Source organism: Rhincodon typus, chromosome 7 (genome assembly GCF_021869965.1).
Source record: "Rhincodon typus isolate 14 chromosome 7, sRhiTyp1.1, whole genome shotgun sequence".
NCBI lineage: Eukaryota > Metazoa > Chordata > Chondrichthyes > Orectolobiformes > Rhincodontidae > Rhincodon > Rhincodon typus.
Genome location: NC_063338.1, coordinates 50430917 through 50448604, shown reverse-complemented (window position 1 = coordinate 50448604; position 17688 = coordinate 50430917). Strand labels below are relative to the sequence as shown.

General features: G+C 41.2%; 1 protein-coding gene across 6 annotated transcripts in view; it reads right to left on the bottom strand.

Moving 5' to 3' along the window:
• galnt13 (UDP-N-acetyl-alpha-D-galactosamine:polypeptide N-acetylgalactosaminyltransferase 13) overlaps positions 1–17688 on the bottom strand; it is a 349729-nt gene that overhangs the window by 62826 nt on the left and 269215 nt on the right. For all 6 annotated transcript variants that reach the window (XM_048599345.1, XM_048599346.1, XM_048599342.1 and 3 more), the window contains 2 exons: positions 7848–7987; positions 6443–6541 (listed from right to left, as the gene is read on the bottom strand). In XM_048599345.1, coding sequence (XP_048455302.1) covers positions 6443–6541; positions 7848–7987 — 239 coding nt within the window. The remainder of the gene's footprint in view (positions 1–6442; positions 6542–7847; positions 7988–17688) is intronic.

The window sequence follows — 17688 nt, the reverse complement described above, 5'->3', positions numbered from 1 at the left end:
ATTTATTTCAGAATCCCCTTCCCCTCCCCCATTTCTGAAGAAGGGTCCAGACCCGAAACGTCAGCTTTCCTGCTCCTCTGATGCTGCTTGGCCTGCTGTGTTCATCCAGCTCTACACCTTGTTGTCTCAGATTGTCCAGCATCGGCAGTTCCTACTATCTGTGTAACAAAGTAGGAGGTTATACATTTTGTTAGGAAGAACACAGGCACAGCCTATTTGCCAAACGCGGAAAGGCTTTGGAAATCTGAAGCACAAAGGGACTTGTGAGTTCTAGTTCAGGGTTCTCTTAAGGTAAATATGTAGGCTCAGTTGGCAACTTAAGGAGGCAAATACAAAGTCAGTATTCATTTTAAGAGGGCTAGAAAACAAGTGCAAGGATGTACTGCTGAGGCTGTACAACACTCTGGTCAGACCGCATTTAGAATTTTGTAAGCAGTTTGGGCCCCGTATCTAAGGAAGGATGTGCTGGCATCGGAGGGGGTCCAGAGGAGGTTCACAAGAATGCTCCCAGGGATGAGCAGCTTGTCATATGAGGAGCAGTTGAGGACTTTGGGTTTGTATTCTTTGGAGTTTACAAGGATGAGGGGGGGATCTGATTGAAACTTACAGGATACTGAGAGGCCTGGATACAGTGGACAAGCAGATGATGTTACCATTAGTAGGAGAGACTGGGACATGGTGATACAGCCTCAGGGTGAAGGGACATGCGATGAGGAGGAATTTCTTCAATTCTGGAACTCTTGGCTGCAGATGGCGTTGGAGATCAAGTCATTGAGTGTATTTAAGACAGTGATATATAGATAGATTCTGGATTAATAAGAGGGTCAGGAATTACAGGGAGAAGGCAGGAGAATATCGACCATAATCAAATGATCTGATCCTGCTCCTATATCTTATTGTCTTATAGGTCCACTGAGCTCCTGACCTCATTACAGTCTTGGTTAAAAACATGGACAAAATTGCTGACTTCCGAAGGTGAGGTGAGAGTGACAGCCCTTGACAACAAGGCTGAATTGACTAAGTGTGGTATCACGGAACCTAGCAAAACTGGAATCAGTGGAAATCAAGGGGGAAAGCTCTCTGCTGTTTAAACCCATACCTAGCACAAAGGTTGTCCTTGTTGGAGGTCAGTTATCTCAGCTCCAGAACATCACTACAGGAGTTCTTCAGGCTAGTGCCCTAAGCCCAACCATCTTCAGTTGCTTCATCAATGAATTTTCCCCCTTCATGAGGTCAGAAGTGGGGAAGTTCAGTGATGATTGCACGATGTTCAGCTCTATTTGCATATCCTCTGATACAGACGCAGTTCATGTCCAAATGCAAAAAAACTTGGACATTATCCAGACTTGGAGTGACAAGTGGCAAGTCATATCTGTACCACACAGGGCCAGGCAATGACCATCTCCAACGAGAGAGAATCTGTCGACCCCTTGACTTTCAATGGAGTTACCATTGCTAAATCCTCACCATCTGTATCCTGCCAATTAACACTGACCAGAAATTGAACTGGACTAGCCGTGCAAATACTGTGATATACAAGTCAGAAGCTAAGAACTCTACAGTGAGCAACTCCCCTCCTGACTCCTCCAGATCCACTATCTACAAGGCACAAGTGTAATGGAATCTCCTCACTCACCAGGAGTGCACCTTCAACTACATTCAAGAAGCTCGACACCTTTGAGAACAAAGCAACCTGGTTATTGACATCATGTCCACCAACATTCAATTACTCCATCACCAAAGGTTTGTAGGAGCAGTGTGAGACATATACAAGATGCACTTGAGAAATTAATCAAAATTTTCAGACAGCAGATTCCAGGTCACTCGCCACGCTGACTTGGAAATATATTGCCATTCCTATAGTGTTGCTGAGTCAAAATCCTGGAACTGCCTCCCAAAAAGTACTGTGGATTTACCAAATAGACTGCAGCAGCTCAAGAAGGCAGCTCACCTGCACCTTCCCAAGGCAATAATGGCATGCCAAGGGCAATGAATATTGAAACAAAAACAAAGTTGCTGGAAAAGCTCAGCAGGTCTGGCAGCATCTGTGAAGAAAAAAACCAGAGTTAACGTTTCGAGTCCAGTGACCCTTCCTCAGAACTGCAATGAATACTGGCCTAGGCTGTGAAGCTAACATCCAATTATTGAAATTTTAAAAAAAATTCTTTTAAGTTTCTACTGTATTCCATAGTAGCTTCTATGTGGTTTTATACTTTATGTTTTAAAGTCAGTTGTATGTGGATCATAATAGTCTGTTAAGAAAAGGTCAATGGGAGAGAAGGGAATGTAGCAACGAAAACAGAAGTTGCTGGAAAAGCTCAGCATATCTGGCAACATCTGTGAAGAAAAATCAGTTAACGTTTTGGTCTGGCGACTCTTCCTCAGAACAGTAGCATGTTGCACTCAAAATTGATGCAATGACCGGAAACCGAGGGTAATAGCAGACCGACGTTTTTGCAAACGTACAGTGCTCGGTTTTAGGTCTAAACAAACTTAAAAAAGAACTGCAGATGCTGGATATCAGAAACAAAAACAGAAATTGCTGGAAAGTCTGGCAGCATCTGTGAAGAAAAATTAGAGTTAATGTTTCAGGTCCAGGGACCCTTCACCTGAGGATGGTGGATGCCTGGAATTTGATGCTCGATTTGGTGGTTGAAGCAAAAACCTTCAATTAATTCAAAAGGAATGTGGATCTACTCCTGAGGTGCTGCAACTTGCAAAACTATGAACTAGGAGTTCAAAGTGTGACATGATGAGTTTAATGGCCTGTTTCTATGCTGTATCTTTTCTTTGGTCTGCTACAAATCTATATATCTGAATGAACAAGGTTAAGGTAAAATTTGAAACAACATTTAAAAGCCAAATGTGGCTACAAGTAATGATACTCATGTAGTTTTCCAGAACAATCATTCGGACTGCATTATCAGCTGCATTCCATCATCACATTGTCTGTTCTATACAGTTGTCCATATTTCCCTCATCAATTTTATTCATTATAATCAGGCTTACGATGAGGTGTGCGCAACACGTCAGCATTGCTAAAGAATGGACAGAAAGTTGGGTGCAGTGAGTCAGCATCACTGTGAAGCAGCCTGAGAGCAGTGTGCAGTGATTCAGATTCATTGTTTAACAGACTGAACAAGAGACAGGAAGAGCATGAGCTTCTGAAACAGTATGAGAGAGAGCAGGGACAGTAACATCATAAAGAGAAGGTCAGAGCACATAGTCTGCAGCTTCTCAAATTGAGACAGTGGGTCAGAAGGTTCATAAAGAGAAGAATGGACCTGCATGAGAAGGCCAGTGATGGACGGGGATAAAAAATGGTGGCAGAGAATGCCATCAACTTGTTTCTTCTAGTAAGAGCCAAAGTTTGGCATCACAGGGAAACAATTAGATGATAGGTGAGTATTTTTACTGTGTCTTTAATTGGCCAGTTGGTTTAATCAGGAAAAGCTAGTAAGAACTGCCGATGTTGGAGTCTGAGATAACACAGTGTGGAGCTGGAGGAACAGAGCAGGTCAGGCAGCATCAGAGGAGCAGGAAAGCTAATGTTTCAGGTCAGGACCCTCCTTCAGAAATGGGGGAGGGAAAGGGGGCTCTGAAATAAATAGGGGGGGGGGGGGGTGATAGCAGGTAGACAGTGGAGTGGATAGGGTGGGAGAGAAGACGGACAGGTCAAGGAGGCGGGGATGAAGCTAGTAAAGGTGAGTGTAGGTAGGTAGTGGTGGGGATTGGTGGCTCCACTATCTACCTGCTATCATCGGCCCCCCTCTCTATTTATTTCAGAGCCCCCTTCCCCTCCCCCATTTCTGAAGAAGGGTCCCGACCGGAAACGTCAGTTTTCCTGTTCCTCTGATGCTGCCTGACCTGCTGTGTTCCTCCAGCTCCACACTGTGTTATCTGGTTTAATCAGGATATGTTATTACAGCTGAAGATGAAAATTAAAAAATGTACCTTTTAATTATCTAGTGTCCAATTAATTAATTGAGTAGAGGATGGTGTCCTCTATTAACTGGTTCAGTACAAGGAGAGAGAGATAGAGAGAGAGAGAGACAGACAGACAGACAGACAGAGACAGACAGAGGGAGAGAGAGAGACAGAGAGGTGAAGCAACTCATCCTTCCAAATGGCATCAAGGGTCTGGTGTTGGTAGGAGTTCATGATCGAGCAGGACATTAAGTGACAGAAAAGACTATTAACCTGACCAGAGAGCAGTGTTACTGGCCTGGAAAGGCTGCTGATGTGGATGGCTACTGTCAATTTGAGAGTTGTACTTTAAACAAATCAGGGAAACAACTTCACCCAGCACGGGATTACTGGACACATAGAGAACTCCAGAGGTCTTTTCACTGGATTTTATAGTTCTTGACTTCAGTAGTAACAGGACTGAGCATATTTCATACTCACAGATGTCTTTATAAAGGTCATATAGGCCATTCCTCCCATCATCAAAAGTTTTCAACTCTATACATCGTATTACCGTATGACTGATTTGTCCATTATTGTATTCCATGTTGCATTCACAGTCATCAGGGTCACAACCTCCAGAACAAGATCCTACAGGAAATTTGCAAGAACTATGGCATTGGCAAGACCTGCTCCAACCCATCATCCAGAGGGTAATGGATAGTGTGAACATGTGTACTCTGCATGACCAACAGTGCTCCTTGCCTTCCAAGAGTAAGCAAAAGTTGTCTGAGGTACCTTCCAGAGTGGTTTATGCACATAACAGTATCCATTCTCATCTAAGGGCTATTCTCCACTCTCTCTCTTTGGGCAAGACCCAGTCCTTTACATGGATCACCTCCTTGGGTCTTGGGCTCACCACATCCCCTCATGGGGATGGCTAGATCAATGCATGAATAGAAGAGCATAACACAAAGCTAAGCCAGATGTATGAAATATTGTCCATGAGAAGTGAGAGAGAAGCATTGAGAAGAAAGATATTGACAAGGTTGACAGGGCTGACTCTCCAATCAGCACAAGAGGAATTGTCTGAAATCAGAGTATCAAGGGTCAGAATAAGATACAGGATAGGTAGGACCCTGCACCCTACAACAACATTCAGTGGCTGGACATGTGTGGCCACACCTGTGCTGTTGAACCAATAGCTGGTGGGAGCCTCTTAAAACAGTTCAGAGAGAAGGGTTGCTTAAGATCAGAGGTCTGGTAGATGAGGAGGAGGCAAACAGTTCACTTGGAACTTGATGTGTCGGTGTCTGATGGCTCAAGTGGAGTCAGATAGTGATGCGGAATCCTGAAGTTACCGGTGTGTTGTGAATCCAGGGGATGCATCCAGTGTGAGGAGACCAATTCCCCACTCCAACAAACAATGCAGGGACGACCTGCCAGGAGATGGAAACTGGAGCAATCAAAAGGACTGTTGCTGGAAATAAAAAGGTGTCTTTGTGGGAAGGAGGACTGATGGACCAGATAGTTGCAGAATTCCTTAGCCCAATATAACCCACAGGCTCCATTTCATGTACTACCATATGTAAATAGTTCCTTGTTTATCCTTATTTTCCCTTTCAGTTTGTAATGACCTGACACCAGCAGAATAAAGAATCCTGATTGATTATCTTTCGGCCTTCCGTGTGTTTAAATCTCATGTCATATTTTGTACAACAGTCATAATATCCCACACCTGATAATTATCTTCATTACAGAAGGCCTCCATTTTCACGATTAATGGCCTACCAATGGACATACTGTCTCTGTAAGATTACAACCTCAATCTACAATTGATGGATACAGTGATGAAATGTTAGCTGAAGCACATTTTACATGACACACATGCTTAAGGGAAATGAGGATGGTAGAAAGGAAATGAAGCTCAGGAGTTTACAGATTAGGGCTGCAGCACATTTTCATTAATTTAGGTTTCATTAATACTACATGGTGTAATATATGAAGATATTATTTCATGAAATTATGGACTGTATCATGTGAGTTATGATTCTGCACCATGAAAACTAGTTTCCATAAACTTTAAAACTAACCTGCGACATATTAATCCTCCTACAATGAATTGAAGACAGTTAGATTAGATTTTTAAAATTAAAACAGGAAAAAATGTACCTGTTACCAGCATGTACCTGTTGCCATTTTTATAATGCATGTTTTGTGGCATGTGAGTATCAGGAGGTTGTCTTGGGTGTATATGTTGATGTAGAACATGTCATTAACATGTTGAAATCAGGCTCCCCACAGCAAAATTGGGAGCATTAATTAAATTCAAAGGACATCTCACAGATTTCCTGGGGTCTCTCTCTTCTTCCTCCACCAGTAGCCACAGGCTATCACAGATGATCCCTGATTGCTATTCTCTGTCACTGGTTGCACCACCTGCCTGCTAACCAGACTGTCAATGTGCTCAGGTACAGACCAGGAAATAAAAGGAAAAATAACATAATAATTAGGCCATTTCACATTGAGTACTTACCTGATTTCCTCCCATGCCATGGCAATTGAAGATGCCCACTTTTTCATTTTCTTTCCGCCCCATATTATCAAGGCACTGGTTTGTAGCAACATTTCTAATCTGAAATCAATTAGGTTGAAGCTATTACGAACAAATACATCCTTATTGAAGTCACTGTGGATTCAGATTTTATAAAACTGAAATACATGTGCATATGTTCAGTTTGATTGTACTGGAATTCACTCATACAAGCCTTAAGCAAAACTATGATCAGAGGAAATTAATTTCTCCACAACATGTTACTTATGTACTGTATATGTAGAATAAACAGCCTTCTATTTAAAGTAGCACTTAAAAAAAGGACAAATGCAATTTTTATGAACAGGATTACACTTGTAGTCGAGTTCCACTTGCAGGTGTGACTAGAGTCATGTTAAATGCACTGCTCAGTTTGGAATGGAAATCTGACTGTGGGGCCAAATATAGGCATGACATAGAATGGCAAAAACTCCTGACATATAACTGTTTTGGACTACCATAGGAAACACCGGTGTGCTCCCACTCAGCGGGCAAAAAATCTGATTCATAAAATCTACTTGGCCCGCAATTCTGTCCTTTTCCTTAGGGAAAATACAGATTCAATAATTTATGTAATGTCTACTTAATGCTGTGTTTTTCAAGCCAAACACGAATACATCCTAAAGCAAAAACAAAATAAAAGTTAAATACAGTGGATGCTGTAAAGCTGATTTGATGTATCATTGTCACGTACCAAGATACTTTTCACTGTCTTGTATTGTGTGCTAACCAGACAAATCATACTTTATATAAGTACATCAAGGTAATGGAACAGAATGCTGAATATAGTGTTATACAGAATACAGTGTTAATCTGAATCTGAAAACTTAAACAAATGCAGAAACTGAGGAGGTCTGGCAGTATCTGTGGAGACAGAAACAGCATTAACATTTTGAGGCAAGTATGATTCTTGTTCAGAACTGGTTTTTGAGTTGCATTCAGCTTGCCCTAAAAATTTGAGTTCTGTTTCTCTCTCCTCCGATGCTGCCAAAACATTACCAATACTTCATATTGATAATATAACTAGAAATGTTGTAATTGTACAAATCAAATGGTATCTGAACAAAAATAAAATTAAGATTTCAGTATGAAATCAGAATTCTTTCATCAGAAATTCTTCTGATAAAAAGTCATCCATCTGAAACACTAATTTTGTTTTTCTTTAAATAGTGGAAACCTGCTGACTCTTTAGTAATTTCTATAATCCATCATTTTAAAAAATAGCTTGGAGCATATCAGATCAGTGGAATAGTAACATTTTACTCATTCATAATTTAAATTAAAAAAGCCTTACTTATAATCAAGTTCACAATTCTCAAAAACAAGGAAAAGTTCTTAATATTCCTACCTCACCAAGTAAGTAGTAACGCCTTGGGATTTGAGAGTCAGGATAAATATTTTCCAAGTACCATGAAAAAGATTTACACTTCAGTCTTTCTCTTAGGCCTTTTCTAGCTGACACATCTCCATAATCCACTTTTACAACACCTAGAAGTAAAAAAGACCAATTTATTGGTGTTGGTTTAAAAAGTATTACTGTCATGGAAAGTACATACATGTCTTGAAACTATAATTTAATTTTAGGAAGAAATACATAAAACTCGTCAAAGTGGGAAGGGCTTCATGACTTGAGTGATAACCTAGACTGTCACTTTACCACAATTCAGGAACATGAGATGTAGCTTTCAAATAAAATGTCGAACCAAATTCCCAGTTGCTTGTTTAGTTTGACATAAAAGAACATTATTGCATTATTCAAAGAAAAGTAGGAAGTCTTGGTGGTGTCTTGGCCAATGTTTATCCCTCATTTAACATGACCAAAAAACACCTGTTAATTTTGGTGAAAAAATGGTTCCCACCCTTTGAATTATTTCACTGAATTCATTTACTCTCTTGTGCCAGACTTAATTGTTTAAACTGAGCAGCAGGTTTCATCAACAGGCCTTTCTTTTAGATATTTGTTCATGGAATATGGGCATCACTGGCTAGGCCAGCACTTATTGCGCATTCCTAATTTCCTAGAGGGAAGTTAAGAGTCAACCACATTGCTGTGGGTCAGGAGTTTCATATAGGATAAACCAGGTAAGAATAGCAGATTTCTTTCCATAAAGGACATTAAATGAACCTTAGAGATAGCAAGAACTGCCGATGCTGGAGTCAGAGATAACACAGTGTGGAGCTGGAGGAGCACAGCAGGTCAGGCAGCATCAGAGGAGCAGGAAAGTTGATGTTTCGGGTCAGGACCCTTCTTCAGAAATGGGAGAGGGGGAAGGGAACTCAGAAATAAACAGAGAGAGGAGGGGTGGGGCTGGAGAAGGTAGGTGGGATGGTGATATTTGAGTGCACGTAGGGAGTGGTGGGAATTGGTCAGTGAGGTGGGAGGAGTGGATAGGTGGGAGAGAAGATGGACAGGCTGTGTCAGGTCAAGGAGGCGGAGATGACAGGGAGGGTTGGTCATGGGATGAGGCCGGGGGTGGAGAGATTTTGAAACTAGTAAAATTCACATTTAGGCCATTAGGTTTTAGGCTCCCAAGGTGGAATATGAGGTGCTGCTCCTCCAATTTCTGGGTGGCGTCATTGTGACACTGGAGGAGGCCCAGGATGGACATGTCACCCAGGGAGTGGGAGGAGGAGTTGAAATGGTTCATGACTGGAAGGTGTTGTCGTTTGTTGCGAATAAAGCACAGGTGCTCTACAAAGCGGTCTCCAAGCCTCCACTTGGTCTCACCGACGTAAAGGAGGCCACCCGAAAACTGGAGGAGCAGCACCTCATATCCAAACTTGGGAGCCTACAGCCCACACTGTGTTATCATTAAGTGAACCTGATTTTTTTTATATGACAACTGACAATGGTTACATAGCTATTAGGCCAGCTCTTTATTCCAGATTTTATTGAATTTACATTTCACTTCTGCCACTAGGCCCACCACCTCCCCATTTGGGAGCTGTAATTTGGATCAACCAATCACTCAAGGGATTCAAATGGAACAGCAAACTTTCATTGGAATGAATCATTTATATGACTCAATTCAGATGAACAGAGATGGGCAGCACTGCAAATTAAACAAAACTTGAAATGATACTGGATAGCAAGAGTTATTGGGCAGAACTGCTGAACACAGCTAAAAGTCAGCAAAATAGAAGTTGCAACATTAAATAATATTAAGCTTGGTGGAAACGAAAAATACATAATATTGGAATAAATCATACAATGTATCAGCAAATAAGCATCAAACGTAACAGGAACAATGAAAACTTTCTGTAGTTGCCGGAAATCTGTAAATTAAATAGAGAAACAGTGCCAACATAGTAAAAAGAGTACACAGCTATAGAACTAGGCCATTTAGGTCCTTAAACCTGTACTGCCACTCTATTAGATTATGGGCATTTGCCACCCTTTCTCCATATCCCTTGTGGCACCTACAGAAAAAAAAATGTCAATCTCAATTTTGAAATATAAAATTGACCCAACCGGGGTCAAATTCAGAAGTTTCAGATTTCCACCCTTTGCATAAAAGAATAAAAAATACTGATTTTATTCCAAATGGGGCTCATTCTAATTTTGAGATGAAGAATGAGTTAATCTTTTTTCTGCACTCCCCTACCAAGTGCAATCACATCTTTATATCTAACTTATTGAATCCATTCACCTTTTTAAACATCACTATTAGCTTATTAAACTTTCTAAACCCTCTTTTTCAATCTGTCTTAACCATTTACCTTAAAAGCTAGTATCATTCTTTTGTGCTCTAACTGATCCCCAGGACAATATAGTTTTCCTGAGGCGCAGTGCTCAAAACTGATCAAGGTTTGATGAGGGCTTAATGAAATTTAAGTAACACTTCCTTCTGCTTGTATTCCAATTCCTTTGAGTGAATTTAATGGCTGGAACCCATTAAAATTTTTGTCTCCATTTTTTGGCTGGATTGAGAGACTAGTTGTGGTCAGACAGGTAATCCTCTGTGGCAGGTCACTACTGGGGAACACAGTAGCATGACAGAGGACTAGCAAAGATTGCAAGACAAAGGTCATGTGGGAAACTTTGGAGCGTCAGGTGGGAGGTTGGAAGTCCTGCTCTGTAATCCAGAAATATGAAATTCACTGACAGGAATTTCACCTTCCATGTTGTGCTATTGGAACCAGTTGTACATGCTCATATCTAGGCATTCCCAGCATGCAGCTGGAGTAATGTCATTGAGCCATCCAGTCTCTTCAAAAGGATTGTCACAGATATTCAATAAAGAAGCAAAAAGCAGTAAAATACCTTATGCAAATGTTTATAGAATGAAAATTAAACAGAAGGACATTTATTTGGATCAAAGTAAAGGTCAAAACTTCATAAAGATATCATTTTTATTTTAAATAGTTTAAAACACTTGATAATTAATTATTTGATTGAATTCCACAATTATAAAATTATTCATTCACAGCCAGTTCTGTTCATTAATCACATTGTCATTTAAAGCACGTTACACCTGAATGAACAAGTTGTAACTTTATTAAATGGTTTCAGTGATACGGGGATAAAAAAAGTTCAAATCCTTACTGATTGAGATTTCTGGCTGCCGAGGAGTCTACATCAAGGTCCATCCACAGTGTTTATTGTCTTTTCCCAATTGCCCTTGAGAATGTGGTATTGAACTGCTCTCTCGGATCTCAGCACAACACGGGGAGCAGATGTACCCACAGTAAGCTTAGGAAAGTAGTTCCAGTTTTGACCCAGTTTCATTACGGGTAATGACTTCCTCAGAAGACAGATACAGGATACGACTGATCGGGTACCCTTTTGTACAGTAGTTCCTGGGAACGGAGAAACTATGCCATGTTCTTCACAGCCTTTAGCACATTATTGATGACGATGAGCGCCTTGCCAAGATCATTCCCATGCCTCCACTTCTCACCTTCAAACAACCGTGAAACCTGAAACAGACCATTGTTCACAGCGAACTACCCAGTCTTCAGGACAACATCGACCACTATGCCACACAACCGTGTCACGGCAACCTCTGCAAGACATGTCAGATGTTCGACATGGACACTACCATCGCACATGGGAACACCACCCACCACGTGCACGGCAGATACTCATGTGACTCAGCCAACATTGTCTACTTCAAACGCTGCAGACAAGGATGCCCCGAAGGATAGTATATTGGCAACACCATCCAGACATTACAACAAAGAATGAATGGACACTGCAAAACAATTGCCAGACAGGGATGTTCCTACCCAATGGGGGAACACTTCAGCGGTCAAGGACAGTCAGCCTCCAATCTTCAGGTAAACGTCCTCCAAGGCAGACTTCGGGACACACAACAACACAGAGTCACTGAGCAGAGGCTGATAGCCAAGTTCAGTACCCATGAAGATGGCCTCAACCCGGATCTTGGGTTCATGTCGCACTACAGATGACTCCACCACATTATACACCCTCTCTCACACACACTCTCTCTCAAGCGTGCGCGCGCACACACATACACACACACAAACACTCTCTCTCTCTCCCCCTCACACATGCACATAAACGTATGGGGTGAATTTACATTTGCAGATTTGTAATTGCAAATACATTCTATTTTTTTCAAAAATCACACAATTTGTAGACAGTCCATGTGATTTTATTTTATTTTAAAGATTTATTTTATAAATTCCTATTTTGGAAATAAAACCAGTCTGACTCCAAGTTAATACACAGTCAGATTCTAAACAAGGCTTCATGTCTAAAATGCATTGTCTGACCTGAGATGTCACCTCTGGTATGCTAATAAAACCTTTAGTTACCTCAGGGCAGTGACTTGAAAGAAATTCTGGGTTTTGCATATTAATCCTTTCTAACTGATTAAAGATTTAACAGCTATCTTAGGTTTGTTCAATACATTCACATCAGTTCTATGACCCTTTGATTTTTTGCTTATAAGTTCTGTGTCTGATGCCACCTCTCTCACTGACACCTGGAGGAGGAGCAGGACTCTGAAACCTTGTGTCTTCAAATAAACCTGCTGGACTATATTCTGGTGTTGTATGATTTTTGACCTTATTTATTTATAATCTATTGACTTCTGCTTTAAAAATATTCAAATACACTGCTACTATCAACTTTTCAGGAAGAAATTCCAAAGATTTACAACTCAGAGGAAAAAAAAGTCTCCTTATCTGTCTTAAATAGATGATACTTATTTCTAAACAGTGACTCCCAGTCCCAGATTCTTCCATGCGAGGAAACATCCTTTCCATATCATCCTTGTCAAGATGAATCAGGATCTTTATATGTTTCAGTCAAGGTGTCTCTTACTCTTCTAACCTCCAGCAGCCTCATGCCTCACCTAACCAAGCTTTCATCTTCAGACAACGCACGCTTTCTGGGTATTTATCTGGTAAACTTTCTCTGACCTGTTTCAAGCACATTTTATTCTTCCTAAAATAAGGAGACCAATACTGCACACAATGCTCCAGATGAGGTCTCACCAATCCCCTGCGTTACTGAAGCAGAACCTCCATACTTTTGCATCAAATCGCCTTTTCAATAAACGAAAACTTTTTATTAGCTTTTCTCATTACTTACTGCACCTCACTCTAACTCTGATCAGTAGGGGCATTGATTTGGAGAATCCACCAACTAATGAGCGATAGATACCTGTCAGGCTTTATTTACATTTTAAATGAGACAGGTTGACTGATTGGCAGGGCATTGCCCTGAGAAATGAACAAGCAAAGAGAGGTCACCTAATTTGTTGAGTTGAAACTGGTACACACGAGTGCCAAACCGTGAGCCTGAATAACAATTCTCAATTTGTTTTCGGTATAATTTCTTGCGAACTTGGGATTATCCAATCACAGAATGACATTAACTGTGTTGTTAGTTTTGCAAGCGCAGGCTGGGTGGGTACGGTCCATTCCTTACTTGTTGTGAACAGCTGGAAGGATATGCTATTTGATACAATCTGTCATTCTTTGGATATATGGCCTACATACCTGACATTCATAAACCACTTTACTCATTTGCTTGACAGGCAGGGTGTCTTTTGGCTTGATAGAAGCATCCTGTTAGTGGTGAACATCATTTGTGTAGCTACTGCATTGTAGCACCGAGGAACAGCTAGCTTCACTAGTTGCTCAAACTTTTGAGATGTCTTACCCTTCCTTGGTAATCTAAGATAAATTGGGAATTTTTCAGAACTCACTAGGGCCTTCCATGGTATTTGCATGAGAAATTATCTGATCAGGATTGCCATTTCCTGTAGGTTGACTTTGACACACCATATTTTGACATCAAGTATGCAGGGTTGGCAAATGACTCAGGTACTATTTACGAAGTTGAAAATAAAGGCAACTGTTATAGCATTTGGGACTATAGGAATCCCAACATGCACAGTGACCAGTGAAGGTACATTTGTGGTGATGGTAGAAGAAAAACCCCTGGTCAATTTCTTAACTAGGACATTGACCAAAGGGAGCTTCTGTGACTGATATCATTGCTGAGTTCCCAACTGTCAATATTCTGGAAATTACCATTGACCCGAAACTGAACTGGACTAGCCATATAAATATTGTGACAAGAATATCCAACTGGCTTTGATAAAGTCTCAGAAGCAGCTACTTCTGAAAAGGTAAGTTTTAGTTTTGTTTTCAAATCGTCTGGAGCTCCAGGTAAAATGCTGACTGAACTGCACAACATTCCAGCACAATCAATCCCCATCAACTTTCCCAACAATGATTTAAGAACTGCTGCCAGCAAGTCAAGTGGGTCAACATTTATTTCTACAGAATCTTCTATGCACCAGAGAAGATAAGCCTTATCAATCTGGGCTTCATTAAATTTGACGAGCAAGCTGCAGACTGTTATACATCACCAGGTAACTCATCAACGTAGCAGTCAATTGGAATATTTCTACATACTTAGTGCCTTCATTGATCATATTTGGGGTTGTTAAAGGGAGGTTTTCAGAAGAAGGTGGAAACCAGCCATGGTCTTTGGGAATGATGTGAGTCATTATTTCAAGGAATCCTTTAACTGGGGTTAAAATCCTTGAATAGGTAAATTAGGGTGCCTAGAAAACAGGCACAATGATTTTATCAGTAGTTCTGACGAAGGGTCACCAGACACAAAATGTTAACTCTGATTTCTCTTCACAGATGCTTCCAGACCTGCTGAGGTTTTCCAGCAACTTCAGTTTTAGTCCCTGATTTATAGCATCTGCAGTTCTTTCAGTTTTCATAAAAGATGTGTACTGCTCCATCCCTCATCTGTATTTTGAAAAATTAGACCACAACACTGCTCCTCCTCCTGGTTTACAAGCAGAAATTTAAGCATGAGGACCCAGTACAGAAAGTAATGCAGTGTTGGTCTGACAAAACTGAAGGGCTTCTATGGAACTGCTTGGAGTCAATGGACTGGTCCAAGTTCAAGAACTCAGTGGCCAACCTAAACAAGTATGCCCCTACAGTTACAGACTCCACTAATAAGTGTGTAGATGACTGTGTGCCGAAGTTGTTAATCTGAACATTCCCCAAATGGACACCATGGATGAACTTGGAGATCCACTACCTACTGAAGCCCAGGTCTGAGATGTTCAAGTTGGGTGACCCTGATTTATACTGGAAATCCAGGTACGACCTTCACATAAGGGACACTAAGAGGCAATACCAAACTAAGCTTGACACCCAGACTAACCAATGGATACCTGTCCTTTTTGGCACAGCTTACACAACATAATGGGCTAAAAAGTGAAGTTGAACAGAATGCAGGCAACAGTACATCCCTACCCAATGAACTCAATGCATTCTATGCCTGTTTTGAACAGAAGGGCAGTGAACTGGTATCACCTGTCCCATCAGCATCAGATGCACCTGTACCCTCGGTCTCTGCCACAGGCGTTAGATCAGCCTTCCTAAGTGTGAACCCTTGGAAAGCGACCAGCCTGAATGGAGTCCCAGCTGTGTACTCAGATCCTGTGCGGATCAGCTGGCAGCAGGTACTCGTAGACATCTTCAACCTCTCCTTACTACAATCTGAAGTCCCCACCTGCTTCAAGAAAACTACCATCATCCCATTGCCAAAGAAAAATCATGAAGCATGCCTCAATGACTACCACCCAGTGGTTCTGACATCCATAATTATGAAGTGCTTCGAGAGGTTGGTCATAGCTCATATCAACTCCAGTCTCCCAGATTGACTTGATCCCTGGCAATTCACCTACTGGTGCAATAGGTCCACAGCAGACACCATCTCCCTGGCCCTACACTCATCCCAGGAACATCTGGACAACAAGAATACCCACGTTAGGCTCCTGCTAAGTGACTACAGCTCTGCCTTTAACAGCATAATTCCAAATGAACTCATCTCCAAAGTTCAGGACATAGGTCTCTGCTCCCCACTCTGTAGCTGGAATCTCAACTTCCTGACCATCAGATCACAGTTAGTCAGGATAGGCAACAAAACCTCCTCCATGATAATCCTCAACACCAGTGCCCTGCAAGGCTGCATACTCAGTCCCTTCCTATATTCCCCATACAGACACGACTGTGTGGTCAAATTCTGCGCCAACTCCATTTCCAAGTTTGCTGATGATATCAACATTATGGATTGGATCTCAAACAACAACAAGACAGAGTACAGGAAAGAGATTGAGTGCTTAACAACAATCTCTCCATCAATGTCAGCGAAATGAAGCAGCTGGTCATTGACTTCAGGAAGCTGAATGGAGGGCACGCCCCTGTCTGCATCAATGGAGTTGGGGTGGAGATGGTTGACAGCATCAAGCTCCTGGTAGTGATGATCACCAACAATGTGTCCTGATCCACCCATGTCGATGCGACGGTCAAAAAAGCACAATAACACCTGTACTTCCCCAGGAGGCCAAGGAAATTCGGTATGGCCGTAAGACACTTACAAATTTTTAAAGATACACTGCATCCTAGCACGGTATGGCAACTGCTCTTCTGAAAGAAACTACACAGAGTTGTGAACACAGCCCAGTCCTTCACGAAAATCAGCTTTCTGTCCGTTGACTCCATCTACATTTCCTGCTGCATTGGGAAAGCAATCAACATAACAAAAAACCCCTCCTACCCGATTATACTCTCTTCCACCGACTTCCGTCGGGCAGAAGATATGGAAGTTGTATAGACGTACGAACAGATTCATGAGCAGCTTTTTGCGCACTGTTATTAGACTTTTGAATGGAGCTCTCTAATGTTAATGTTGATCTCTTTCTGCACTTTCTCAGCAGTTGTAACATTGTATTATTATTAACAATATTCTGCACTGTGTTCTGTTACTGTGATGCACTTCTATAGTATAATCTGCCTGTAAAGCACATACGACAACACTTTTCACTGCACCTCAGTACACGTGACAGTAATAAATCAAAAAAGATAGATTTGCAAGGATAAAAAAGTTAGGATCTTAAGGTGTCACAACTCAGAAATACTACTGACTTAGAAAAATTTACATTTAACCACAACAGTATACTACTGCAATGAGTCACCAGCCACTATCTATTTAAATCTAAACACACAGCAGGAGAATGGGGTTGAGAAACTTGTCAGCCATGATTGAATGGTGGGCTCGATGGGCCAAATGGCCTAATTTCTGCTCCTATGTCTTATGGCCTTATAAAATTTTCATGAATTATTGCTTTACAGTGTTCAATGGTCTTCAATTTGGAACAGCTATAAAAGAATGCCACATAAGACATATGACATGAAGGCTACAGGCAACAGCTTGAACATTGTAGTCCTGGGATTTCTAGTTTAAATGTATGTCAAGTAATGTCAAGCTTATTTAAATAACACCATAAGTCAATGTAATGACATGTTCATCAGTGGCACATTGGTTCAAACTATTAAGGTTACCTTGTGATTACATAATAAATTGCTTGTCATCTGGCAGATAGGCACGATAGTTCATTACTAAATATAGCATTGCCAAAAAATAGACTGAATTCTTAACTGCTCCTCATGGACAAAAGAAGCTAAGTTATTCAAAATCCCTGGGACCCAATCCTGCGACTGATGTTTACAGGGTCAAGAGCAATTGACTTCATTGCCTGGTACACATGTCATAAGGAAAATGAAAATCGGAGCGTTTCAATTGTACCCAAGCAATAAGGATGAAAAGTACTCCTTCTCCAACACCTATCAGCTGCAACAGTGCAACACTAAGTGATACTACACCATCCATAACACAA